The 26,659-nt window shown below is 48.0% G+C and overlaps 1 protein-coding gene across 5 annotated transcripts in view; it reads right to left on the bottom strand.

The window, feature by feature from the left end:
* LOC119967815 (zinc finger protein 235-like) overlaps window positions 1-5,397 on the bottom strand; it is an 86,079-nt gene extending 80,682 nt beyond the window's left edge. For 3 of the 5 annotated variants that reach the window (XR_005461075.1, XR_005461076.1, XR_005461077.1), the window contains exons 1-3: window positions 5,149-5,282; window positions 3,194-4,294; window positions 2,400-2,523 (exon numbers count right to left, since the gene is read on the bottom strand). Coding sequence is in view for 2 of the 5 variants with exons in the window: in XM_038800828.1 (XP_038656756.1) it covers window positions 3,196-3,954 (759 nt within the window). In the remaining 3 variants the exon portion in view is untranslated. Of the gene's footprint in view, window positions 1-2,399; window positions 2,524-2,819; window positions 4,295-5,148 lie in introns of those variants that run through there. The other 2 variants (XM_038800828.1, XM_038800827.1) reach the window with 2 other exon arrangements.
* Between the last annotated feature and the right edge of the window lie 21,262 nt (window positions 5,398-26,659).

Below are 26,659 nucleotides of genomic sequence, written 5' to 3'. Positions count from 1 at the left end.
CTGGCCTCAATTCCACTGTCCCGACCGTTCGCCATAATCCTTCAACCCGTTACCAATTAAAAATCTGTCCAACTGCTCCTTAAATTTACTCACTGTCCCTGCATCCACCGCACTCTGTGGTATCGAATTCCACAGATTCACAACACTTTGGGAGTAGCTTCTCCTCAAATCTTTTTTTAAAATTGCTACCTCATTCTCAGATTATGGCCTCTCATTTTAGAATGCCCCTCAAGAGGAAGCAGCTGCTCCACATCTACTTCATTCATTCATTCCTTTTATCATCTTGTATTCCTCGATTTGATCTCCCCTCATTCTTCTAAACTCTAGAGAGTATAGGCCTAAACTGTTCAATCTCTCCTCATACGACAAACCCCTCATCTCTGGATTCAATCTAGTGAACCTCCTCTGAACTGTCTCCAGTGCGACTGCATCTTTCCTTAAATAAGGGGACCAAAACTGTGCACAATACTTCAGCTGCGGTCTTAACAATGCCTTGCAACCACACTCCCTTACCTTTATTATCAATTCCTTTGACTATAAATGCCAACATTCTATTTGCTTTCCTTATTATCTGCTGCACTTGCATGCTCTGTTTTTGCTACACATGCAAGAGGACACCCAGTTCTCTCTGCACCGGAGCACCCCAAAGTCCCCATTTAGATAATAAATTGCCTTTCTATTTTTACGACCAAAATGCATGACCTCACACTTATCAACGTTCAACTCCATCCGCCATATTTTGGCCCACTCTGCTAACCTAGCTATATCCATTTGTCAGGTTCTTATTTCCTCATTGCAACTTACTGTTCCACCTATTTTTGTGTCATCTGTAAATTTGGCTAGAGAACCTTTGATCCCTGTATCCAAAGTCGTTCATATAGATTGTAAATAGCTGAGGCCCAAGGACTGAACCCTGTGACCCCCATTAGTTACACCTTGCCACCCAGAAAAGAAAATCCCGACTCTGTCTCCTGTCCGTCAGCCAGTCTTCTACCCAAACTAATAAGTTACCCATAATCCCATGTGGTTTCTTGAACTCTATGCCTCGGCTAATAAAGACAAGTATGCTTTCTTAACCACTGTATCCACCTGCTCTAACCATGGTGCAATAAAGATTAATAACATGACTTTTCAATTCTATCCCTCCAGAAATAAAAGCTGTTGCATGTTTTTTTTTTACATCTTTGCTAACTTGGCACACAACATTTAATGACCAATACATTTATTCACCAAATTCCCTTTGCTGCTCTACCCCATACTCACACCTTCCAAAGAATAACTGTTCTCCCGATTCGTCACACAAAACATATTACCTCACATTTTTCAGTGTTGAACTTCATTTGATAATTATTTGCCCATTCTGCATTTTGTAAACATTTTCTAATCTGTTGCAGTCCTTCTCAGCATTGATAAAGCTTCTGACTGGTTTCAAACTGGGGTCCTTTGCTTGTGAAGCTAACATGATAATCACGACACAAAATAATTGTTCCTCCTCAGTATTGACCAACCTCCCAATTCGGTGTAATTATTAAATTCAGTAATTGTAAATTTGATTCAAAGGCCAAATCGTTGATATAAATTGTGCACAACTGTGGTCCCAGCACTGATCTTTGTGGAACATCATTTCCCACCTATGGAATATCTTTCCCTTTTCTCCCATTCGCTGCCTTGAAGCCAGCTCACAATCTATTCTGCCACTTCAGATTTTTGATCCCAGAATCTATGCAGTGCTGAAGGAAGCAATTCGGTCCATCAAGTTGACACCACCAAGGCCCAATCCTTCGTCCTAGTCCTGGAACCCCACCCTAAGGGGCACTTTAGCATGGCCAATCCACCTAACGCACATTTTTGGACTGTGGGAGGAAACCAGAGCATCTGAAGGAGACTCACACAGACAGGGGGAAAATGTGGAAACACCACAGTTACCAAAGGTCGAAATCAAACCCGGGTCCCTGGTGCGCGAGTGCTAACCGCGGTGCCGCCTTGTCCCTGACTCCACATTCTCTTCCCTGATTCATTAGTTTACTGTGGGATATTTTATCAAAGGCCTTTGAGAATCCAGATCTTTCTCATCTACTGCATTTCCATCATCAACTCTCTGTTATCTCCTCAGCACTTTCAATAAGGTTGGTGAGGTTCCCTTTTGAAATCCATGCTCACTGTTATATTTATTTTCTATTTTCTCCTTTAGAAAGGTTCCATTATTTATCCCACCACCAATATGAAGCCGACTGGTCTAGAATTCCCTGGGCATGTTCTGTCCACCGTTTTAAATATAAGAATAACATTCGCTTTTCACCAGTCTTCTGGCACTGCACCTTTTTAACAAATTATTAAATATATGTAGTAAATCCACTGCTGTCGCTTCCCTAAATTATTTTTTAAAGCTATCAACTCACCCGGACCACTTTATCCTCTTTTGCATTTGGTTATTTGTTCAATTCATCCTTTCGATGTATTATTATTCCTCTTGACATTCAATGTCCTCTCATCATTCAGTGTCATGTTGAACTGTTCTATCTCCTTGAGAAACAATGACACAAAATAATTCTTTCATATTTCTGTCATCTCTCTTATTACAAATAAAAAAGAAAAATGAAAATCGCTTATTGTCACGAGTAGGCTTCAAATGAAGTTACTGTGAAAAGCCCCTAGTCGCCACATTCCGGCGCCTGTTCGGGGAGGCTATTACGGGAATCGAACCGTGCTGCTGGCTTGCCTTGGTCTGCTTTCAAAGCCAGTGAGCTAAACTGGTACTATCCTGTTCATCTCTCATTAGTCCAATATATCGCCATCATATTTTGTACAGATGTTGTAAAATATTTCACCACTTATTTATTTTTTAATGGAGTCAGTAAGAATTGGAAGCAAGAATTAATCAGCATTTTATAACTGGAAATGTTTTCAGTTTCCAGAAACTGAACTGTAGATTTTGCATGGAAGATCAACTGAGGATTGAAGTAAAAGTTCAGTATTTTATAGTAAACCAGTTCCTTTGGGAATTCTTAAATTAAGGTAAGATCACAGGAGATGCGACTGAAAAGTAACTGACAGGGCCATCATGAAAATCAGCGATAGATCTGGAATATTAAACTCCAGAGAGCTAACATTACAACGAGCAAACTAAATATTGTCAAACTCTCAATCCTAGACGTCATTAACAGCAGCAATATCAGCAGAATCCAACACCTACAGTCACTTATGAACCCGTTGATGTGACAGCAGATGCTGTGACTGAGTGAATCTCTTCCCACAAACAGAGCAGGTGAATGGCCTCTCCCCACTGTGAATCCGCTGATGTGTCACGAGGTGAGATGATCGAGTGAATCCCTTCCCACACACGGAGCAGGTGTACGGTCTCTCCCCGCTGTGGATTCGCTGGTGTGTCAGCAGGTTACATGAGAGAGTAAAGCCATTCCCACATACAGAGCATATGAATGGCCTCTCCCCAGTGTGACTTCGCTGATGTCTCCTCAGGTTGTTTAACTGAGCAAATCCTTTCCCACATTTGGAGCAGGTGAATGGTCTCTCCCCAGTGTGAACGCGTTGATGTTTCAGCAACTGGGAAGAATTAATGAATCCTTTCTCACATACGGAGCAGGTAAACGGTCTCTCCCCAGTGTGTACCCGTTGGTGTGTCAGCAGAGTAGTTGACTGAGTGAATCCCTTTCCACACATGGAGCAGGTGAATGGTCTCTCTCCAGTGTGAATTCGCTGGTGTGCAGTGAGGTTGGATGAACATCTGAACCTCTTCCCACAGTAAGTGCAGCAGAATGGTCTCTCCTCAGTGTGAGCTCGCTGGTGAGACTGCAGGCAGAATGACTGAGTAAATCCCTTCCCACACATGGAGCAGATAAACGGTCTTTCCCCAGTGTGACTGCGTCGATGGTTTGCCAGCTGGGAAGGGTAACTGAATCCTTTCCCACAGTCTGCACATTTCCATGGCTTCTCCATGGTGCCGGTGTCTTTGAATTCCTTCACTTTGGATGGTCAGTTAAAGCCTCATTCACATGTATCTGGTTTCTACCACTATGAATGCAGTGATATTTTTTTCACACAAAATGACCGATTAAAACTCTTTCCACAGTCAGCACACTGGAACACTCTGACTCGGGTGTGGGTCTTGGTGCTTTTCCAGTCACATTGAAATCTTCTTCCAGAGACAGAATAGGGAAATATTTCTCTAACCACTGTCGAAAGCCAATAATGATTAGGTCATGATGAGTCCAGTGGCTCTGTCAGATGTGAAGTTTAGTTTGAGTTTCCCATCTGTAAATCCTCCTCTTCTAACATCCTGGAAAAGAAGTTCACAGAAAAAAAATCAGAGCAGCCAATTCTCATTTCGATGGAACATTTTTTCCTCGTTTGCCCAATAAATCCCCTGTGTGCTGGACTGAAATCCAAACGCATCACACCATGTTATGTCTCCATTCCCAGCACCTCCCCCCCCCCCCCCCAATCCAGCTGAATTCAGTGTGTGCAGAGTGAGAGTAAAATCAACAAGTCAATAATTTTCTTTCCTGACACACCCCCTTGTTCCATTTTCAGTGACCACACATATGCTCTTCTGCCTACTGAAACAACATGGTGACTGTTAACACCAGCCTGTTCCTCGGAAAAACTGCATTTATTTGTGCCACAAAATCAGGGTAAATACTTCCTACAAAGGCAGTGACTGACAGAAGTGAGAGATGAATCTAAATACAGCTGGTACTTTTTTTAAAAAACCACATAGCATTTGCTCCTGAACTGATATTCTCAATTAAATTTTAAAAATCAAAACTGAAATCTGATATGAGGGAGTAAATTAAAACATGATCATTTTAGGATTGATCCTGCCCCAAACTGTTATCTTCATTTGTCAGTCAGTAATATTAAAATTCTCATCGCAAATACATCAAACTATTACTAATAATAGGTCTTTTCACAGATGCTGTAAAATATTTTCCACAAATATATTTATCAGTAGATCAATAATATATTTTTTTAAATATTTTAAACACAGCCACTCAATGTGGGATCCGCCACCAGGGTCTGGGTTTAAAAGCTCCACGAATTGAACGAGTCTGGGAACCGCCACATCTTTCCAACTATAAGCACAACCATCCCCGCGGGGTAAACACGGCCTATTCGGGGCCTCAGGCCTACCCTAGCAGTTGATAAAGTGCCCAGTCCAGCCGCAGTGTCCATTCCTCTCCTTGTGCTCACAATCCCCTCACTCTTTCACTGCGACTGACACTGAGCATGCTCAGAGCCCCACCGCACCTGCGCACTGGGAGCAGTCTCGCCGGACGCCATCTTAGCAGAGGAAGGCAGCGTCTTGTTCATTGAGCGCGCCGCCATCTTGGTGAGGGAAGCTTTGACAAAGAGTCACCCAGACTCGAAACGTGAGCCGCCTTTCTCGCTCCACAGATTATGTCGGAGCTGCTGAGTATTGTCTCGCATGTTCAGTTGTTGGTGTGAGAAGAGGGAAGCAGACGGAGTTCCTCTTCGCTGACCGGTACGGTTTACCGGCGGCCGCCATTTTGTGGTGGTGATTTTCTATCCGGGTCTTTGGTGAAGGAATGGAGGTCAGTTTGTGAACCGTTCAGAGGAAGGTCTGAAATCAGATTCACATCAGATATCTGAACAATAACATTTACACTAATTATAATTGAAAATGAAATCGGAATGTTGGAAAGACATTCTGAAGAAGAATTATATAGGATTGGAAATGTTGGTCTGTTTCTCTCTCTTCATAGAAGCTACCAAACCTGCTGAGGATTTGCAGAACATTCTGTTTTAATGTCAGATTTACAGCATCCCTACTATTTTGTTTTGATTATTATATTTCTTTTACTTGGATGCATAACAAGTCAAGAGTAAAATAATTGTCACAATTTAAATGTATAAATCAGTGCTATTTGTCTCATTGAGAGTGTGTTCAGGGGCAACATCAGAAATCCCTTCACACGAAATATGGAACTGTCGAGATTGTTCAATGGGTAATGGATTCAAAGCAGTTGGGTGGATTAACATATAGATCTAGCATCTAATAATAATCTTTATTAGTGACACAACTTGGCTGACATTAACACTGCAATGAAGTTACAGTGAAAATCTCCTGGTCCCCACACTAAGGCGCCTGTTCGGGTACACTGAGGGCGAATTCAGAATATCCAGTTCACCTAACAAGCACATCTTTTGATACCTGTGGGAGGAAACCGTAGCACCCGGAGGAAACCCACAGCCACCGGGAGAATGTGCAGACTCCACACAGAGTGACCCAAGATGGGAATTGAACTCTGATCCCTGGCGCAAATCACTGCTACCGTGGACCCTGCAAACTGGAATTGAATGTCTGAGGTTGGACTGATTCTGGATAAGTTTTGCAGGTGATGTAAGTTTCCTTTCTGTTCTGTAAATTATTTCCTTGCCTGTGGCTAAGTTGCTTGATGTGAGGTGCCAGAGAAAAGTGGAGAAGAAGGAATGCTGGTGCAAATATACAGCCTTGTCTGATCCTAGTCTTCACTGAGATAGGGTCCGTTGATCAGGATCACTGCTTGCATGTCATTGTGGAGTAAGTGGAGGATGGTGAGACATATCTGAGGAAAGTCAGATTGGAGAAGGAAACAGGACAAAACTTTACATTTAACTCAGTGAAAGGCTCTTTTGAGGTCAAAAAAGGTCAGGAACCACAATTGGTGCATTTTGCACTTTTCTCGGGTTTGCTGCACAGTGTAGGCCATGTCTACGATGCTTCTTGATGAGAATAAAACAGCACTGTGATTCTGGATGGAGCTCTGTGGCCACTAAGAGAATGTTATTGAGGAGCAGTCACGCAATGATCATCTCTGGCAGGGAAGTGTCTGTGATTACCGCAGGCAGACTTGTCTCCGTTCTTGATTATAACCACAGTGCCTCTTGTTGCATGTTTTACTTGAGTGTATTACGCGTTTTATTGGAGTGTATTAACACGCCTCCGTTTAAAGGCCGTGTGCTTAACACTACTACAGCTCTGTGTATGTAATTCTGCTCGGAGTCGCCAGGTGCCGTATTTAGACACCTCACAAGTATATCAAGGTCAGGTTCAAAGTAATAAATCTGTACACCGATTAGTAAGTTCAAACGATTGATATTTATTATAACAAATATAATAAATACACATGCATACGCTAAAGACTAAGTTACTTCTAAACTAAATGACTAAAATACTTATCTAAACAGGAACAGGCAAGGTCAGGGAGCGAGGCCTTCGTCCCGTTCTTGGTCTGCAACTCTCAGAAAGTTAGAGGTCGTCAGGGTCTAGCAAGGCTGGTTCACGTAGCGAGCGTCGTGGTGAAACTTCCAGTTCGATGGCTGGTGGCTCAACGGCTGGTGATGGAACTGGAGTCAGGATGCGATGTAGCAGCAAGCCGGAGCAACAACAGGAAGCCGGAGCCAAACAACAGACAGGACCATGTGCGGGGTCTACTTTTATAGGTCCCCCCAAAGTCCGTGCCTCTTCGGGGCGGTCTGTACCTGCTGTATATCGATTGGGTCTTCTCCCAATCGATATTTTCCAAACCCCCCAATCTGAGGGTCGCTTCTCGATGGGTGGGGCGGTCTCTATGGTGCTTTGTGATGGATACTTATGGTGCCGTTTCGTCTGGGCGTCCACTCAAAGTATCCATTCAAACCTAAATGTTTCTATTGTGTGGGCCTAGATCTGGATCACCTCATTACTATGCAAATCGTTGTTGCCATTTACACCTTTAGCTGAGATTCTGCACCTGGCCATAAACTGGTTTCGGTATGTGCAGAATGCTAATTAGCCTTCTGCAAACTGCTTGTCCTTGCTAAGACTGTTTTCTCCCTGCAGCCTTAGCAGTTCTCCATTTTGTAGCCCAGTGTCCATCTTAGGTGGCTACACTCTGAGTTCCCTGGGCATGCATCCCTTTACCCAGATGAGGAATATGAGGTTGTGCAGCTGTGCCAAGTGTTTAACTCTGCTGTGTTTCAGAATTTCTTCAGGGGTTCCATCACGTCCACAGGCCGTATTGTTTTTCAAGTGCCGATTGGATTTTCTGTGCTCGCTCCAGGCTGGGGTGGCACTGATACTGAATTGGACAGGGCATTGAGTAATGGAATTGAGACCATTGGAGTCAAAGATAGAGTCCTGGCTGAGGAATCCTTCATCATTTTCTCTCAAGAGAACACTGACTGCCTCCTTGTCCTGAATGAGCTTCCCTCCATGCTTTGCTATCAGAGGGTGGGCCATTGAGTGCTTGCGTCATTGATTGGCTTGACAGTGCTGAAGAATCTGCATATGCCTTTGGTTTCTGCGAGTGCCTTGATCTCCTTTGCACTTTCTATTCACCATTTGTGATTTCTATTGTGTGTTTTGCCACTGCTATGCTGTCCCCATTGATGAGGAATAATGGTGAACTCCTTGAAAATGTGGACAATTTCCTGTATCTTTTGAGCCCTTCTCGATGAAGGCAGATATAGATGACAAAATTCTTCATCAGCTCCAATGTGCCAGCTCAGACTTTAGGCAACTGAGGAAAAATAGATTTAAAAAAAATTATTTCATGGGATGTGGACATAACTGGCAATGCCAGCATTTTTTGCCCTTGAACAGAGAGGTTTGCTTGGCCGATTTCAGAAGACCATTAAACGTTAAGCATTTGCTGTCATTCTGGAGCCATATGTAGCCAGACCAGGTAAGAATCACAGATTCCTTCCTGAAAGGACAGCAAAGATCCAAATGGCTTTTTACAACAATTGGTAATCATTTTACAGTCACGGTTACTGAGAGTAGCTTTCAATTCCGTTTTTATTAATTACATTTAAATTCCACGAGTTGCAATGATGGGATCTAAACCCAGGTCCCCAGAGCATTTGCCTGGATCTCTGGGTTGCTCACCCAGTTTTCCTATGAGAAATCCACTGTCTTCCCACTTAAAGGGCCAGGGTGCTGAATTCAAGACGAAGGCTGTGGTTTAACGGGTAGCAGTGATTCTCGCACTCGAAAATGCTTTGGAGATTTGGACAGCCTACGCCAAACACCTCAAAGCAATGGAGAAGTATTACCAGTCTTGCCTTCCACAAAACCTTCAGATCTGTTTACAAGGACTTTCTGTGGCGGCCATGAGTGAGTGGTCAAACATTTGGTGGGTCCAGCTCAAGGTGGAATATTTTTGTCCTTCCCTGCCTGTGTTGTATGGCAAAAGGTGCATGAGCTCTGAGGGAATGTAATACTCCTCTGGTGGGACTGGTTTATGGCTCATTGGACGAGGAGTGCAACAAGAAAGAGACAGCAGCATAAGCAAGCGAGTATTAGTGGTGCGACACAGGAGAAGATGGTGGAGAGTAGAGGGTTGGCACTGCTTGCCCAGTGATATACACAGCAGCTGGTGGAATTCCTCAACAACTAGTTCCAGCAGCAAAGGAAGGAGGCCTTCGAGGACCTGGCTAAGCTGGTAGAGACGCTTTGCGTGACGATTGGGCGCGTGGAGCAGAGGCAGAAGATGCAGGGCCCAGCGATCCAAAAGTTGGAGGAGACCGGAGGGGGGGAGACATGAGGATTGGTTGACCTTGTTGGAGGCAGAAAGGGGATAGTGACAAGCAGGCAGTAAAGGCCGAGGGAGAAGCTGGGGGACCTTGAGAACCACTCCAAGAGGCAAAATCATCGGATTATGGGGATGCCGGAGAGCATGGAAGGTGAGGAGGGCGCAAAGTATGTGGTGAACATGCTGGAGCAACTGATGGGGGAAGGGTTCTTTGACCGTCCTTTCACGGTGGATTAAGCACGCAGGGCGCTGAGTAGGTGGCCGCAGATGGGGGAGCCGCCAAGGGCGATAGTGGTGAGGCTGCATCATTTTTTTGACAAGGTGAAGATTTTTATGTGTGTGAAGCAAACAAGTGCACACGAGAAGAGAATGAGATGCGTACCTATAAGGACCTGGGTGCATAATTGGCCAAGCGGATGGCCGGGTACAACCGGATCAAGGCTGCCCTCTACATATAGCGGGTGAGGTTTGAGGTTCTGTATCCTGCTTGTGCGTGGGTGACACAGCAAAAGCAAGAATTTTATTTTGACTAGCCGTAAGCAGCTAAGTACTTTCTGAGAGTCTATGCACTGGGAGGAGTATGAGGACATTGAACGTTGAAGTGGTGTTTCGTATAGAGTGTGGGCACACAGTTTGTGTGGAATGTCGATGGTTATGACGGGGGGAGTGGTGAGGGTGAGTATGCCTTTGGTTTTTCCTTGAATGTTTGTGATTATGGAGGGTGGGGGGAGGGGTCAGGGGCCCCAGGTGGTGGCCACCATGATAGCTGGCTGGGCTAGTTAACAGGAGTGAAATGCCAGGAGGAGGGGGGGGGGTTGAATTTTTGTTTGGTTACGGGATTGTGGAGGGATGCTGATGTGGGTGTGATTTGTGTGAAACAGTGGTTAAGTAGGGATGGCGGAGGACATCTTGGGGGTGGGCGTGGAAAAGTGAATGATGTGGACCGGGGGAGCTGGCTAAAAAGAAAGGTTATGGCTGATTAGTGTGAAGCCCCCCCCAACCCAGTTTGTCACATGGAACGTGCAGGGAGTTGAATGTGCTGGTTAAACGGTCGTGTATTTTTGTACCCCTGAGGAGTTTGAAGGGAGAAATTGTTTTCTTTCAGGGGACGCAGCTGAAACTGGGAGGTCATACGAGGCTGAGGAAGAGATGGGTCAGGCAAGTGTTCTACTCGGGGTTTGATGTGAAGACGAGGGGGCTGGTGGTGCTGGTCATCAAGAAAGTGGTCTTCAAAGTTGGCAGTCTTGCAGCCGACTCTGGGATCAGATACATAATGGTTAGTGGGTAGTTGGAGGGGTGCTTGTGGGTCTGGTGAACTTCTATGCCTCAAATTGGGACGACGTAGACTTTATGAGGCAAGTGTTAGAGAAGTTCCTGGATCTGGACATCCATTGACTGATAATGGGGAGCGATTTTAACGCTGTTCTGGATCCGATCTGGACTGGCCTTTTCCCAGGTCGTTGAAAATCTCGGTGCTAGTGAGAGAGCTGAGTGGATTCATGGACCGTATTGGGCGGGGGGAGCAGACCCATGTAGTTTTGGGCGGAAGGAGTTCTCGTACTTCTCGCATGTGCCCCAGATGTACTCTCAGATTGATTTTCTGTAATGCATAAGGCAGTGTTGGTGGGGTTGCTCATTCAGAGTATTCGGTGGTCGTGGTCTCTAGCCACACGCCAAATTGGGTGGGAGGCCCAGTGGCTACAGTGGAAGTTAGATGTGGGCTTAATGGTGGATGTGGCAGTGTATGAGAGGGTGAGGACACCACCTGAAGCTATGTGGAGCAGAATGACACTGCGAGGTCATAGCCTCTACTCTTTGGGCGCATAGAAACCAGGTGAAATGAGAGGAGAGCGCGAGGCCGGATGGATGAGATTTTGAGGGTAGGTAAGAGGAATTTGTGGTACCAGAGGACGGTCTAAAGAAGAGGCAGAAGCTCCGCATGGAGTTTGGGTTGATGTAGATGGTGAAGATGGTAGAGCAATTGCCGAGGGCAAAAAGAGCAGTGTACAAGCATGGGGAAAATGGCGAGTAGGATGTTGGCGCACCCTCTTGAGGTTCGCTATAGAACAGTACAGCACAGAACAGGCCCTTCGGCCCTCAATGTTGTGCCGAGCCATGATCACCCTACTCAAACCCACGTATCCACCCTATACCCGTAACCCAACAACCCCCCCTTAACCTTACTTTTATTAGGATGCTCAGAATGTGTAACAACAGCAAAGATTAAAGTTGTTGAGCTTTTATTTGATCACGAAATGATCCCATGTTTCACAGCCAGACAACAAGGTGCTGAGGGATACAGGCCTCATAAACCAGTATCTTCATGTTAAGAGTCAGCTTACATAGAACATAGAACAGTACAGCACAGAACAGGCCCTTCAGCCCTCAATGTTGTGCCGAGCCATGATCACCCTACTCAAACCCACGTATCCACCCTATACCCGTAACCCAACAACCCTTAACCTTACTTTTATTAGGACACTACGGGCAATTTAGCATGGCCAATCCACCTAACCCGCACATCTTTGGACTGTGGGAGGAAACCGGAGCACCCGGAGGAAACCCACGCACACAGGGGGAGGACGTGCAGACTCCACACAGACAGTGACCCAGCCGGGAATCGAACCTGGGACCCTGGAGCTGTGAAGCATTTATGCTAACCACCATGCTACCCTGCTGCCCCAGCTGTGACGGGCAGATTGGAAGGGTGAGGGGTGAGAGAGGTAAGGTGGTGTCAAACCCAGATGGGATGTTTAAGGACTTCTACACAAGGTTGGATAAGTCTGAGCTCTTACCTGGAGAGGAAGGCATGAGGTCGTTCTTGGAGGGGCTGGAGTTCCCAAGGGTGGAGGAGATGGTGCACAGGCTAGGGGTGGTGATGGACTGTGTAGGCATGATGCAGGCGGGAAGGCCCCAGGGCTAGATGTGTTTCTAGCCAAGTTTTAGAAGACATTTGGTGCGGAGCTGGGGCCCATGCTGGTGGGGATGTGCAACGAGTCAAGGGGAGCTGGGGGACCTCCCCACCTCCTCCACATTGTCACAGGCGTCCATTTCACTGATTTTAAAGGAAGATGAAGACCGGGGGCAGTGTGGGTCAAACACCCGATTTCACAGTTAAATATGGATACGAAGATGTTAGCGTTGCGGATAGAGAACAGCGTGCCGGGGGTGATGGGGAGGACCAGATGGGATTTGTGATGGGGCGGCAGTTGTCGACAAATGAGCACAGATAATGTCATTATGATGCCCTGATGGGGCTGGAGGTGGACGTGGTAGTGGCAATGGATGCGGAGAAGGTTTTGATCAGGTAGCGTGGGCATATTTGTCGATGGTGCTGGGTCGGTTCAGGTTTGGCCAGGGTTTCATGGATTGGGTGGTGGTGGTGGCCGGTTTTGGTATCTTTGGATACAAATGGCTTGGAGCTGGGCACAGCTGCATGAATTGAATTTGGCACGACTGGGTGGAGGGAATGAAGACGGATTTTGAGAGGTTGGTTGTGTTGCTGGTGTCACTGGCTTGGCATGTGCAGGCGGTTAAAATGACGTTGTTGCCCAGGCTCTTGTTCGTGTTCCAGAACCTCCCCATCTTTTTTGCCCAAGTCCTTTTTCAGGAAGGTGAATGGAGGGCAACACGGTGGCACAGTGGTTAGCACTGCTGCCTCACAACGCCAAGGACCTGGATTCGATCCCGGTCCCGGGTCACTGTTCGTGTGGGGCTTGCACATTCCCCCCGTGTCTGTGTGGACCTCACCCTCACAACCCAAAGATGTGCAGGGTAGGTGGATTGGCCACACTAAATTGTGTGGCCAATCGGAAATTGGAAAAAAATAATTGTGCACTCTAAATTTCAAGAAAAAGGAAGGTGAATGTGATAATTTCATGTGGACGGGGAAGACCCTGCAGGTGGTGTTGGTCTGTTTATTTGGTTCTAAATATGGTCGCCTTCCTTAATCCAAATTATGTTTTGCTCCAGAGTCGCCAGGTATACCGCCACAAGGTTCAAACCCGAATACTAATCAAAGAACAGGTCAGTTAGTTCAAAGTCAATACTAGTTATTTACACACACAGTAATATCTACTCGCGCACAAAATTCCATAAACTAAACTATCTGTAACACTAACGCCTATACTTAACTTTGGGTGCCCACTCAGTCAGAGGAACAGTGGCCGTTATTCAGATCTGAGGCTGTTGGGTGCGAAGGTGTAACAGGAGAACAGCTAAGGTCGTCCATCTGTTGGCGAGCGTTGACCTTGGACTTACTTGCTTCTGGTGCAGCAGGCGGACGGGTCTCTCCGCTTCGAGAGCCGAGTCCAAGAGAGCGATTCTCTCTCGGGGGCTTCTTCTTACACCCAAAGGGGCTTTGTGCGCTTTTGGGCGGGCCTTGAACTTGGCCCCAATTAATTGGACCGTATCCTTTAACTCATCTCACTTTCTCCAAATCAAAGGTGGAGCAATGGGTACCCGCATGGGTCCTAGCTATGCTTGCCTTTTTATGGGCTATGTGGAACATTCCTTGTTCCAGGCCTATCAGGGGCCCCTGCCATAACTCCTTTACCGATACATTGATGACTATTTTGGTGCCGCTTCATGCTCTCGCCCGGACCTGGAAAAATTCAATTCGCTTCCAGTTTCCACCCCTCCATCACTTTCACGTGGACAATCTCAGACACTTCCCTTCCTTTCCTTGATCTTTCTGTCTCCATTTCTGGCAATAGACTATCCACTAATATCTACTACAAGCCCACTGACTCCCCCATCTATCTGGACTACAGCTCTTCACACCCTACACCCTGTAAGGACTCCATCTCTTTCTCTCAACTCCTTCACCTCTGTCGCATTTGTTCCGACGATGCCACTTTCCAAAATGGTGCTTCGAAAATGTGTTCCTTCTTCCTCGACCGTGATTTCCCACCTACAGTTGTGGACAGGGCCCTCAACAGGGTGCGGTCCATCTCCCGCACCACTACCCTCGTCCCCTCCACTCCCTCCCAGAACAAGGATAGAGTCCCCCTCGTTCTCACATTTCATCCCACCAGCCTCCATATACAAAGCATAATCCTTCGCCATTTTCGGCAACTCCACCGTGATGCCACCACCAAATACATCTTCCCTTCACTTCCTCTGTCAGCATTCTGCAGAAACCCTTCCCTCCAAGACAATCTAGTCCACTCCTCCACCATACCCAGTACCTCTCCCATCACCCATGGCACCTTCCCATGCAATCGCAGAAGGTGTAACACCTGCCCCTTTACCTCTTCCATGCTTAACATTCCAGGCCCAAAACACTCATTCCAGGTTAAGCAGTGTTTCACTTGCACCTCTTTCAATCTGGTCTACTGCATTCGCTGCTCCCAATGTGGTCTCCTCTATATCGAAGCGACCAAACGCAGACTGGGTGATCACTTTGCTGAGCATCTTCGGTCTGTACGCATTCTCTGCGCACCTTCCTGTTGCTTGCCATTTTAACAAAAGATCCTGCTCCCATGCCTACATGTCTGTTCTTGGCCTGCTGCAATGTTCCAGTGAAGCTCGATGCAAACTGGAGGAACAACATCTTCCGGATAGGCACTCTACAGCCTTCCGGCCTGAACATCGAATTCAACAACTTCAGTTGATCAGCCCCACCTCGACCCATTTGTTTTCATTTCATTTTAACTGTCTTTTACCATTTCTTTCTTTCCTGCGCCTTTCTCCCCTTTGCTTCCCCCTTCCCCTCCCCCCACACCTACAGTTCATCCTCTGATGTTAGTTTCCCTGCTGTTTGACCTTTCACATCTTTTGTCCTCTCTGAGGACTGCCATTAGCACTCTTTCCCCTTGGTTTCTGTCATTAGCACCAAGTTTCCCTGGGTTTCTTGGCTATGACTCATCTTTCATTCTCACGCCACAGTATAAACATTTCCCACTCTGTCTGTTAGCTTTGACAGAGTCATCGGACTCGAAACGTTAGCTCTTTTCTCTCCCTTCAGATGCTGCCAGACTTGCTGAGATTTTCCAGCATTTTCCCTTTCGTTCTTGATCATCGGTATTGATCTCGACCAATAAAGGGGTGGGTGCCCTGATGGTTGGGCGTGTCTTAGGTGGCCGTTGTCCTGGCTTTGTTTGTGTCTTTCAAGCGCCGGGATGTCTGCCTTAGTATCGGTTACTTGAATGATCTTCCTTTGTTCCCGGAGATGGGCTATCAATATGCTAATTGACCTACAGTTTTAGTCTCGTCTGGGAGTTGCCTTTTCAACACGCATCCAGGCTCTGCGCCTGCCTGCTTTCTTAGTGTGGTGAACCACTGTACACCTGTATTGGGGGATGTAAGGTAGGACCTGTATGACAGGTTCGCTGGTAGTGCCTACCGGCTGGCTCCGCCCAGTAGGAGGAGTATGAATATGCGTGTCCTCCATTCATCTGCCATTTTGCCAGCTGTAGCAGGAGGCCACACATCTGACTGCAATAAAGCCACAGTTGTCCCCAACTTCAGTCTTTGTGCAATTGATCGTGCATCAATTTATTGCAATCGGATTTTCAACAAGATGGATATCCGAATCAAACCAGATCGCCTGCAGCTGGATCTGCGCTCGCCCGATGTCAGAAAAGTCTTTAATCACTGGTTAGCTTGCTTAGAGGCTTACATAAACTCAACGACCTCCACACCGACAGAGGCTCAGAAGATACAGGTCCTGTACTCTAGGTTGAGCTCAAGTGTGTTCCCGCTGATCCAGGATGCCCCGAATAACGCGGAAGCCATGGCACTCCTCAAAGAGAACTACGCGCAGAAAGCGAACACGCTCTTCACCAGGCACGTACTCGCCACTCGCTCTCAACTCCCTGGTGAGTTCATCGAAGACTTCTGGCGGGCCCTAATCCCACTCGTCCAGGACTGTGACTGCCATACCGTTTCGGCCACCGAACATTCTAATCTCCTTATGCCCGACGCATTCGTAACGGGGATTGGGTCATACCCTATCCGACAACGACTGCTCGAAGGGACCACGCTCGACGGTCGCGTCCCGTAATATTCAGGCCTACCCCTCCAGCCGCGCAGCCCACCCCTCCTACCCCTCCCGGACCCCGCCAACGACCGCCCCAGTTGGGGCCCTCCTAGCCAGTACGCCAGCGCCACACGCCAATCCGCAGACCCTGGGGGTCCCCAGTGCTACTTCTGTAGCCAGCAGAAGCATCCTTGCCAACGCTGCCCGGCCCTCGCCGCCATTTGCAAGTCTTGCAGCAAAAAGGGGCACTTCGCCGCAGTGTGCCAGGCCCGCGTGGTCGCCGCAATCGCCCCCTACCCCCTGACAAACGCACAATGGGCGTCGCCATCTTCACCTCCTGGGGCCACGTGCGGCCAGTGGGGGCGCCCATCTTGCTCTCCTCAGTCCATCTGTGGCCCATGGGCGCCGCCATCTTATCCAGCCCTGCCAACGTGCGGCCCATGGGCGCCGCCATCTTGTCCCGCCCTCGCAATGGGCGCCGCCATTTTTTCCCCGCAGGAGCTCTAGTCGCCGCCATCTTGCCTTCCCCACGGGACAGGGACACCAACGACATCCCATGACCTGGGCCCCCAACGCTCTCCATCTGAAACCTGTGACGATCACCCACAGCTCGCCTCAATGACGCTGGACCAGTCTCGCTCACACAACCTGGCCACCGCTTCGACAACGGTGAAAATCAACGGCCACGTGACCTCTTGCCTGCTGGACTCCGGGAGCACCGAAAGCTTCATACACCTGGATACGGTAAGGCGCTGCTCCCTCGCGGTCGGCCCCAACAATCAAAGGATCTCCCTGCCCTCCGGATCCCATTCTGTCCTGATCCGAGGGTTCTGCATTGTCACTCTCACAGTCCAGGGCGTAGAATTCAGCGGTTTCCGTCTCTACGTCCTTCTTAACCTCTGCACTGCACTATTGCTGGGCCTGGATTTTCAGTGCAATCTCCAGAGCCTCAACCTCAAATTCGGCGGGCCCCTACCACCACTCACTGTTTGCGGTCTCGCGACCCTAAAGGTCGACCCCCCCTCCCTCTTCGCCAATCTAACTTCGGATTGCAAACCCGTTGCCACCAGGAGCAGACGGTACAGCGCCCAGGACAAGGCCTTCATCAGGTCCGAGGTCCAGCGGCTGCTTCGGGAGGGTGTCATCGAGGCCAGCAACAGCCCCTGGAGAGCCCAAGTGGTAGTTGTTAAAACTGGGGAGAAACATAGAATGGTCGTGGACCACAGCCAGACCATCAATCGGTAGATGCAGCTCGACTCGTACCCACTCCCACGCATATCTGATATGGTCAATCAGATCGCATAGTACCGGGCCTTCTCAACGATTGACCTGAAATCCGCCTACCACGTAAATCGGACCGTCCATACACTGCCTTCGAGGCGGACGGTCGTCTCTATCACTTTCTTAGTGTTCCCTTCGGCATCACTAACGGGGTCTCGGTTTTCCAAAGGGAGATGGACCGAATGGTCGACCGGTACGGTTTGCGGGCCACGTTTCCGTACCTAGATAATGTCACCATTTGCGGCCATGATCAGCAGGACCACGATGCCAAACTCGCTAAATTCCTCCGCACCACCACTCTTCTCAACCTTACTTATAATAAAGAGAAGTGTGTGTTCAGCACGACCCGCTTAGCCATCCTCGGCTATGTGGTCCAGAACGGAGTCCTGGGGCCCGATCCCGACCGCATGCACCCCCTCATGGAGCTTCCCCTCCCCCATTGCCCCAAGGCCCTCAAACGCTGCCTGGGGTTCTTTTTGCACTACGCTCAGTGGATCCCAAACTATGCAGACAAGGCCCGCCCACTCATACAGTCCACCCAATTTCCCCTCATGGCCAAGGCACAACAGGCCTTCGCCCGTATCAGAGCAGACATAGCCAAGGCCGGGATGCACGCAGTAAACGAAACACTGCCCTCCCAAGTAGAAAGCGACGCTTTAAAATGTTGCCCTTGCCGCCACCCTAAATCAGGCAGGCAGACCCGTGGCATTCTTTTCCCGCACCCTTCATGCCTCTGAAATTCGGCACTCATCCGTCAAAAAAGAGGCCCAGGCTATTGTTGAAGCTGTGCGGCATTGGTGGCATTACCTGGCCAGCAGGAGATTCACTCTCCTCACTGACCAATGGTCGGTAGCCTTCATGTTCAATAACACACAGCAGGGCAAGATCAAACATGATAAAATCTTGCGGTGGAGAATCGAGCTCTCCACCAATAATTACGAGATTTTGTATCATCCCGGCAAGCTCAACGAGCCCCCAGACGCCCTCTCCCGAGGTACATGTGCCAGCGTAAAAGTAGACCAACTCTACCAACCCTACACGACAGCCTTCGTCATCCGGTGGTCACACGACTCTACCACCTCGTCAAGGCTCGCAACCTGTCCTACTCAGTCGAGGAAGTATGGACAGTCACCAGGGATTGCCAGGTCTGTGCAGAGTGCAAGCCACACTTCTACCGGCCGGACCGTGCGCGCCTGGTGAAGGCCTCCCGCCCCTTTGAACGCCTCAGCGTTGATTTCAAAGCTCCCGTCCCCTCCACCGACCGCAACACGTACATTCTCAGCGTGGTCGATGAGTACTCCAGGTTGGCCTTCGCCATCCCATGCCCCGATATGATGTCTTCCACCGTCATCAAAGCCCTCACACAATCTTTGCTCTGTTCGGTTTCCCCGCCTACATCCACAGTGACTGGGGATCCTCATTCGTGAGTGATGAGCTGCATCAGTTCCTGCTCAGCAGGGTTATCGCCTCCAGCAGGATGACAAGCTTCAACCCCCGGGGAAACGGGCAGGTAGAAAGGGAGAACGGGATGGTTTGGAGGGCCGTCCAGCTGGCCCTACAGTCCAAAAACCTCCCAGCCTCCTGTTTGCAGGAGGTCCTCCCTGATGCACTACACTCCATCCGGTCAGTACTGTGCACTACTACGAATAACACACCCCATGAATGACTTTTTACCTTCCCCAGGAAGTCCACAGGGTGTCGCTCTCGACTTGGCTCGCAGCTCCAGGACCGGTCCTGCTCCGTAGGCACGTCCGACTCCACAAGGCGGACCTGTTGGCGGACAGGGTACACTTGCTCCACGCCAACCCACAATATGCAGTCTGCCTACGTGGAGTTCTCCGACGGCCGCCAAGATACTGTCCCCCTCAGGGACCTGGCACTGTCAGGTTCCAACCAAACACACTTCCCCGCCCAGGCGCCATCCTCCCCTCCCCCGGCGCTCCCAACATTGACCCCACAAGGCCCATCCCCCCTTCCCCTGCCCACCCAAAAGGACGAAGAAGATTTTGGCATGCTCCCGGAGTCATCTGACAGCTGGCCAGCACCAGCACCGACATCGGTGACATCGGCACCGACAGCACCGACATCGCAGCCACAGGATCGACTCAACCTCTAACAGGCACCGGACCGTCAAAATGGACATTTTTTTTCCCTCACTTCTTTTCTAAGACACTGTACATAATTCTCAACACTGTATATAGTTCAACACCAGGCCTGCCGGACTCATTTTTAACAGGGGGTCAGTGGTGAACCACTGTACACCTGTATTAGGGGATGTAAGGTAGGACGTGTATTACAGGTTTGCCGGTAGTCCCTGCCGACTGGCTCCGCCCAGGAGGAGGAGTATAAATATGCCTGTCCTCCATTCATCTGCCATTTCGCCAGCTGCAGCAGGAGGCCACGCATCTGACTGTAATAAAGCGACAGTTGTACCCAACCTTAGTCTGTGTGCAATTGATCGTGCATCACTTAGCACTGTCCATGTTTCCCTATAATCTTTGCAAACATCTATTTTGTGTTCTGGAAGTGGCCATCCCAGATGGCTACACTGGGAAGGGTGTTTTTGCGAGGGACAGGGGGTTCTGGCATTGCCCAGCTTGATGAACTATGACTGGGCTGTGAGTATCGGATTGGTGAGGAAATGGGCATTGGAGGAAGGATTGGTGTGGGAGCCGATGGAGGCTGCGTCGCATAGAGGAGAAATCTTAGGGCATTGTTGTTGCTACCCCTTCCATTCTCGGCAGTTTTAGTATTCTGCGAGCCCTGTGGTATTCTCAACATTGCTAGTTTGGAACCAGTGCAGGGAGCATTTTCCCGGTTGGACGGCATACCTTTGTGGGCACCAATATGCAAGAGTCACAGGTTTGTGCCGGCAGGGCTAGATGCAAGGTTCCGGGGCTGGCGGCAGGTGGTGTAGAGTACTTCAGGCACTTGATTGTAGGGGATAGGTTTACAGGCCGAGAAGAGACAGCCAGGTTGCCGAAGGGAAATGGGTCAGGTACACAAGAACATAAGAACATCAGAACGAGGAGCAGGAGTAGGCCATCTGGCCCCTTGAGCCTGCTCCACCATTCAATGAGATCATGGCTGATCTTTTGTGGACTCAGCTCCACTTTCCGGTCCGAACACCATAACCCTTAATCCCTTTATTCTTCAAAAATCTATCTATCTTTATCTTAAAAACATTTAATGAAGGAGCTCAGCTGCTTCATTGGGAAATGAATTCCATAGATTCACAACCCTTTGGGTGAAGACGTTCCTCCTAAACTCAGTCCTAAATCTACTTTCTCTTATTTTGAGGCGATGCCTCCTAGTTCTGCTTTCATCTGCCAGTGGAAACAACTTGCCCGCATCTATCCTATCTATTCCCTTCATAATTTTATATGTTTCTGTAAGATCCTCCCTTATCCTTCTAAATTCCAACGGGTACAGTCCCAGTCTACTCAACCTCTCCTCGTAATCCAACCCCTTCAGCTCTGCGACTAGCCTAGTGAATCTCCTCTGCACACCCTCCAGTGCCAGTCCGTCCTTTCTCAAAACACCAAAACTGAACACAGTACTCCAGATGTGGCCTCACTAATACCTTATACAATTACAGCATAACCTCCCTAGTCTTAAACTCCATCCCTCTAGCAATGAAGGACAAAATTCCATTCGCCTTCTTAATCACCTGTTGCACCTGTAAACCAACTTTCTGTCACTCATGCACTAGTACACCCAGGTCTCTCTGCACAGCAGCATGCTTTAATGTTTTATCTTTGAAATAATAATCCAGTTTGCTGTTATTCCTACCAAAATGCATAACCTCACATTTGTCAACATTGCATTCCATCAGCCAGACCCTAGCCCATTCACTTAACCTATCCAAATCCCTCTGCAGACTTCCAGTATCCTCTGCACTTTTCGCTTTACCATTCATCTTAGTGTCATCTGCAAACTTGGACACATTGCCCTTGGTCCCCATCTCCAAATCATCAATGTAAATTGTGAACAATTGTGGGCCCAACACAGATCCCTGAGGGACACCACTAGCTACTGATTGACAACCAGAGAAACACCCATTAATCCCCACTCTTTGCTTTCTATTAATTAACCAATCCTCTATCCATGCTACTACTTTACCCTTAATGCCATGCATCTTTATCTTATGCAGCAACCTTTTGTGTGGCACCTTGTCAAAGGCTTTCTGGAAATCCAGACATACCACATCCATTGGCTCCTCGTTATCTACTGCACTGGTAATGTCCTCAAAAAATTCCACTAAATTAGTTATGCACGACCTGCCCTTTATGAACCCATGCTGCGCCTGCCCAATGGGACAACTTCTATCCAGATGCCTCGCTATTTCTTCCTTGATGATAGATTCCAGCATCTTCCCTACTACTGAAGTTAAGCTCACCAGCCTATAATTATCCGCTCTCTGCCTACCTCCTTTTTTAAACATTGGTGTCACGTTTGCTAATTTCCAATCCACCGGGCCCACCCCAGAGTCCAGTGAATTTTGGTAAATTATCACTAGTGCATTTGCAAGTTCCCTAGCCATCATTTTTAGCACTCTGGGATGCGTTCCATCAGGGCCAGGAGACTTGTCTACCTTTAGCCCCATTAGCTTGCCCATCACTACCTCCTCACCTGTCATAGCCTCATTTCTATCAGTCACTGGCATGTTATTTGTGTCTTCAACTGTGAAGACCGACCCAAAAAACCTGTTCAGTTCCTCAGCCATTTCCTCATCTCCCATTATTAAAACTCCCTTCTCATCCTCTAAAGGACCAATATTTACCTTAGCCACTCTTTATTGTTTTATATGTTTGTAGAAACTTTTACTGTCTGTTTTTATATTCTGAGCAAGTTTGCTCTCATAATCTATCTTACTCTTTATAGCTTTTTTAGTAGCTTTCTGTTGCCCCCGTAATATTTCCCAGTCCTGTAGTCTCCCACCAATGTTTGCCACTTTGTATGCTTTTTCCTTCAATTTGATACTCTCCCTTATTTCCTTAGATCTCCACTGCCGATTTTCCCTCTTTCTACCGTCCTTCCTGTTTGTTGATATAAACCTTTGCTGAGCACTGTGAAAAATCGCTTGGAAGGTCCTCCACTCTTCCTCATCTGTTCCACCATGAAGTCTTTGCTCCCAGTCTACCTTAGCTAGTTCTCCTCATCCCATTGTCATCTAATTTGTTTAAGCACAAAACACTAGTATTTGATTTTTATTTTCAGGTGAAGGATTTTGTGTCCTTCCTGGGACTGCCGCTTTTGGTGTTGCAAGATAAGCTGTTGTCAGAGGATGACATCGGGGCGGGGAGAGTGCCAGATGTTTATGGAGAGCTGATTGAGAGGGAGGGCACTTCGGTGGAGGAGATCAGGCGCAAATGGGAGGAGGAGCTGGGTGGGTAGATGAGGGCTGGGACATGCAAAGAAACCCTGCATCCTTGTGTGCGAGGTTAAATTTAAGGTGGTGCATAGGGCCCACCCGATGACTGTGAGGATGAGCCGGTTGTTTGCAGTGGTGGTGGACAGTTGTGTGTGTGGGGGGGGGGGGCAAGAATCACATCCACATGTTTTGGATGTGTCCAAAGCTGAGTCGGTTCTGGCAGGGGTTCTCGGCTGTCATGTCCAAGATCCTAAGTGTAGGGGTTCCAGCGATGGCAATATTTGGAGTGTCGGAAGATCTGGAAAGCCAGGTGGAGAGAGAGGCAGATGATTTGGCCTTTGCCTCCCTCATAGCCAGGAGACAAATTTTGCTGAGCTGTTGGGACTCAGAGCCGCTGAAGGAGGGGATATGGGTGAGTGACCTACCAGAATTCCTGCACTTGGCGAAGGCTAGGATTGCCTTACAGGGAGCGGAGGAGGGGTTCACCTTGAGGTGGACGCTGTTTATCGATTTTTTTACCATGAATTAAAGCGTCAGTGGGTTTGGGGGAGGTGATTAGGGGTTAGTTTCTGATTTCTTCGTTTTGAGGGGTCAGGCTCGGTGAGAAAAAAACTAGGGTGGGCGGAGAGAATTGTGGGCTTGGTGTCTGGGGTTGTTGTGGGCTTGTTTTTTATTGTTCCTGTGAATATCTTGTTTTCTAATATTTCTATGTATATGCTAAATTCCTTTCATGGGTTTCTCCCAGGCCAACTCACACAGCACCGAGGCGAGAATCACTGAAAACCAGCCCTGTTGGGTAGGGCATGTTTGAATCCTCGACACCAGACTCCTAAAGCAACTGTTCTGCTTGATCGTCGGCGCAGCATGACACTCTCAGGATGTTAGCTGAAACGCTTTAGAGATGCCCTCAATGTGCCACTGAAGAGATCAAATGTCCCACCAACTCAAAGGAGACCCTGGATTGTGATTAATCAAAATGGAGAATGCTCATTCAGAAGGCATGAAACACATCGAGAGACTGAGGGAGCACACAAACCTCCAAACAAGCCATCCTCCTTTCTGGCACTTCCTTGATCTCTAGGGAGTCCAGGCAGAACAGGGAGGTGGGCTCCCTTCCTGGTGACAACACAGATTACGCAGGCTACTGGTGGCCTTTTTAACAGGGAAGGTGGGGCTTGTCCAGCCAGTAGGGTGCCTGCACGTCCACCTTAATGAGGGGACAATGTGTAGACAGTATTTCTTAGTCACGTTGACCAGGAGAGAATAAGTTTGACTGATTTGGATTGGAGAATTGAACCCAACCAGAGGAGAGGAAGGGAGAAAACTTGGAGTGGAGGAAAGGAACTTATCTGGATCTTGAACAGGGTTTGTGGAATGAAGATTCACAACTTTGAGGGGAAAAAAATGTCCCACCGAATCTAGAATTACCTGTTCTGAATTTCTGTCCTGGACTTGCAGTCATGACTTTTGTTATCTCCTTTTCCGGGTATTGCTGGATTTGAATTGGTAGGCAGGAAATTCAAACCAAACATCACATCAAGATTGGACAGAGTCTCGCTTCATCATGATGTGAATACCATCCACCTTTGAATGTGCAAGGAGAAATGTTTGTCTGTTCTGATTTTGGGAGAATATTTCAAAACATTTTTTATCATAAATTTAGAGTGCCAAATTAATTTTTTCCAATTAAGGGGCAATTTAGCATGGTCAATCCACCTAGCCTGCACATCTTTGGGTTGTGGGGGCGAAACCCACGCAAACAGGCGGAAAATGTGCAAACCACACGGACAGTGGCCCAGAGCTGGGATTGAACCTCGGGACCTCAGAGCCATGAGGCAGCAGGGCTAATCCACTGTACCACCGTGCTACCATGAATATTTCAAACATAGGGGTGGCGAAGTGATATTGTCACTGAACAAGTAAATCAGAAACCCATGGTAATGCTCTGGGGACCCAGGTTCGAATCCTGCCATTGCAGATGGTGAACTTTGAATTCAATAAAAATATGGAATTAAAAGTCTAATGATGACCATGAAACCATAGCCGATTTTAAAAACCCATCTGATTCACAAATGTTTTTTAGGGAAGGAATTCTGCCATCCTTACGTGGTCTGGCCTACATGTGACTCTAGACCTGAAGCAATGTGTTGACTGGTTGACTCTTAACTGCCCCTCAAGGGCAATTAGGGATGGCCCAGCCAGCAACACCCACGTCCCATAAATGAATTTAAAAAAAATTATGACTGGAAAAGCACCGAGAGACACACACGCGAGTGAGGGTGTTCCAGTCCACTGACTGAGGGACTGAGGGGGAGTTTTAACCAGTTTCAATTATTCGTCTGACCCAGAAATTAATCGACACATTCCTATCGGGGGGAGACAATTCACCTACTCCGAGTGCAGGAAGCGATTCGCTCAGTTACCCAGCTCACAGCCACACCAGAGAAATCATGCAGGAGGCCATTCACCTGCTCTGAATGTGAGATTCACTCGATCTCCCACCCTCCTGAAGCACCAGCGAGTTCACACTGAGGAGAGATCATTTAAGTACCCAAATTGTGAAATGTGTGATAAAAATTCCAGGGAACTGATTCACCATCAATGTGCTCACACTGATGAGAGACCGTTCAGATACTCTCATGGTGGCACTGGGTTCAGGACATCATGCGATGGCACAATACACCGTTCATCTGTTCAGAGTGTGGGGTCTCCTGCGATACTAGCAAGTTCATACTGATACGGGAACATTTCAATGTTCTGACTGAGGAGAGCTTTAAAAGCAGCAATATTCTGCTGAGACACCAGTGCCCTTACAATGGGATGAGGTCATTGACTTGCTCCGTGTGTAGGAAGAATTTAGTCGGGCATTCACTCGGCGTTAACACCAATGAGTTCACAGAGGGAAGAGGCCATTCACCTGCTCCATGTGTGGAAAAGGATTCACTGACTCATCCCATCTGCTGAGGCACCAGCAAGTTCACGAGTGATGGCTGGGTTTGGATTCTACTGTTTTTGCTGCTGTTCTCACGTCCATAGCTGAACATGTGGGTTAATCCTGAGACACTGTTAGAAATGTCTCCCAACTGCTCTATTCCATGGTTCAGAGCTACGTAACACAGAACAGAAGCTCCTATAGAGACGTAACATATCCACCTTTCCTCTTAGGATAACCTCTTCATCCCACTTCCGATGTGGACCATGGAGTAAGTGGTCACACACAAGGCAGCTCCTGCCCAAGGTTACAGAAAAGAGCTCTTTTTTAATCAATAAGGGGTGGAGTTTTCATGAAACAATGTAGGAGAATGTTGGAGGAGTACTTTCCCCCAGGAATGGTATGTCTCTTGGTTACCAGACCCGGCAGAAACAGTGAAAGATTTGGCTGAAGCTGCAGCAAAGACAAAAGCCTCATCCAGCATGAAGGCGGGGGAAGGGCAAGCTTAATGTCTTCAAGCTGACTTGAGGGACTTTATTAAAGCTGAATTCTAGCAG

Source organism: Scyliorhinus canicula, chromosome 6 (genome assembly GCF_902713615.1).
Source record: "Scyliorhinus canicula chromosome 6, sScyCan1.1, whole genome shotgun sequence".
Taxonomy (NCBI): domain Eukaryota; kingdom Metazoa; phylum Chordata; class Chondrichthyes; order Carcharhiniformes; family Scyliorhinidae; genus Scyliorhinus; species Scyliorhinus canicula.
The sequence above is the reverse complement of the archived record's forward strand: the minus strand, read 5'-3'. Positions and strand labels throughout refer to the sequence as shown.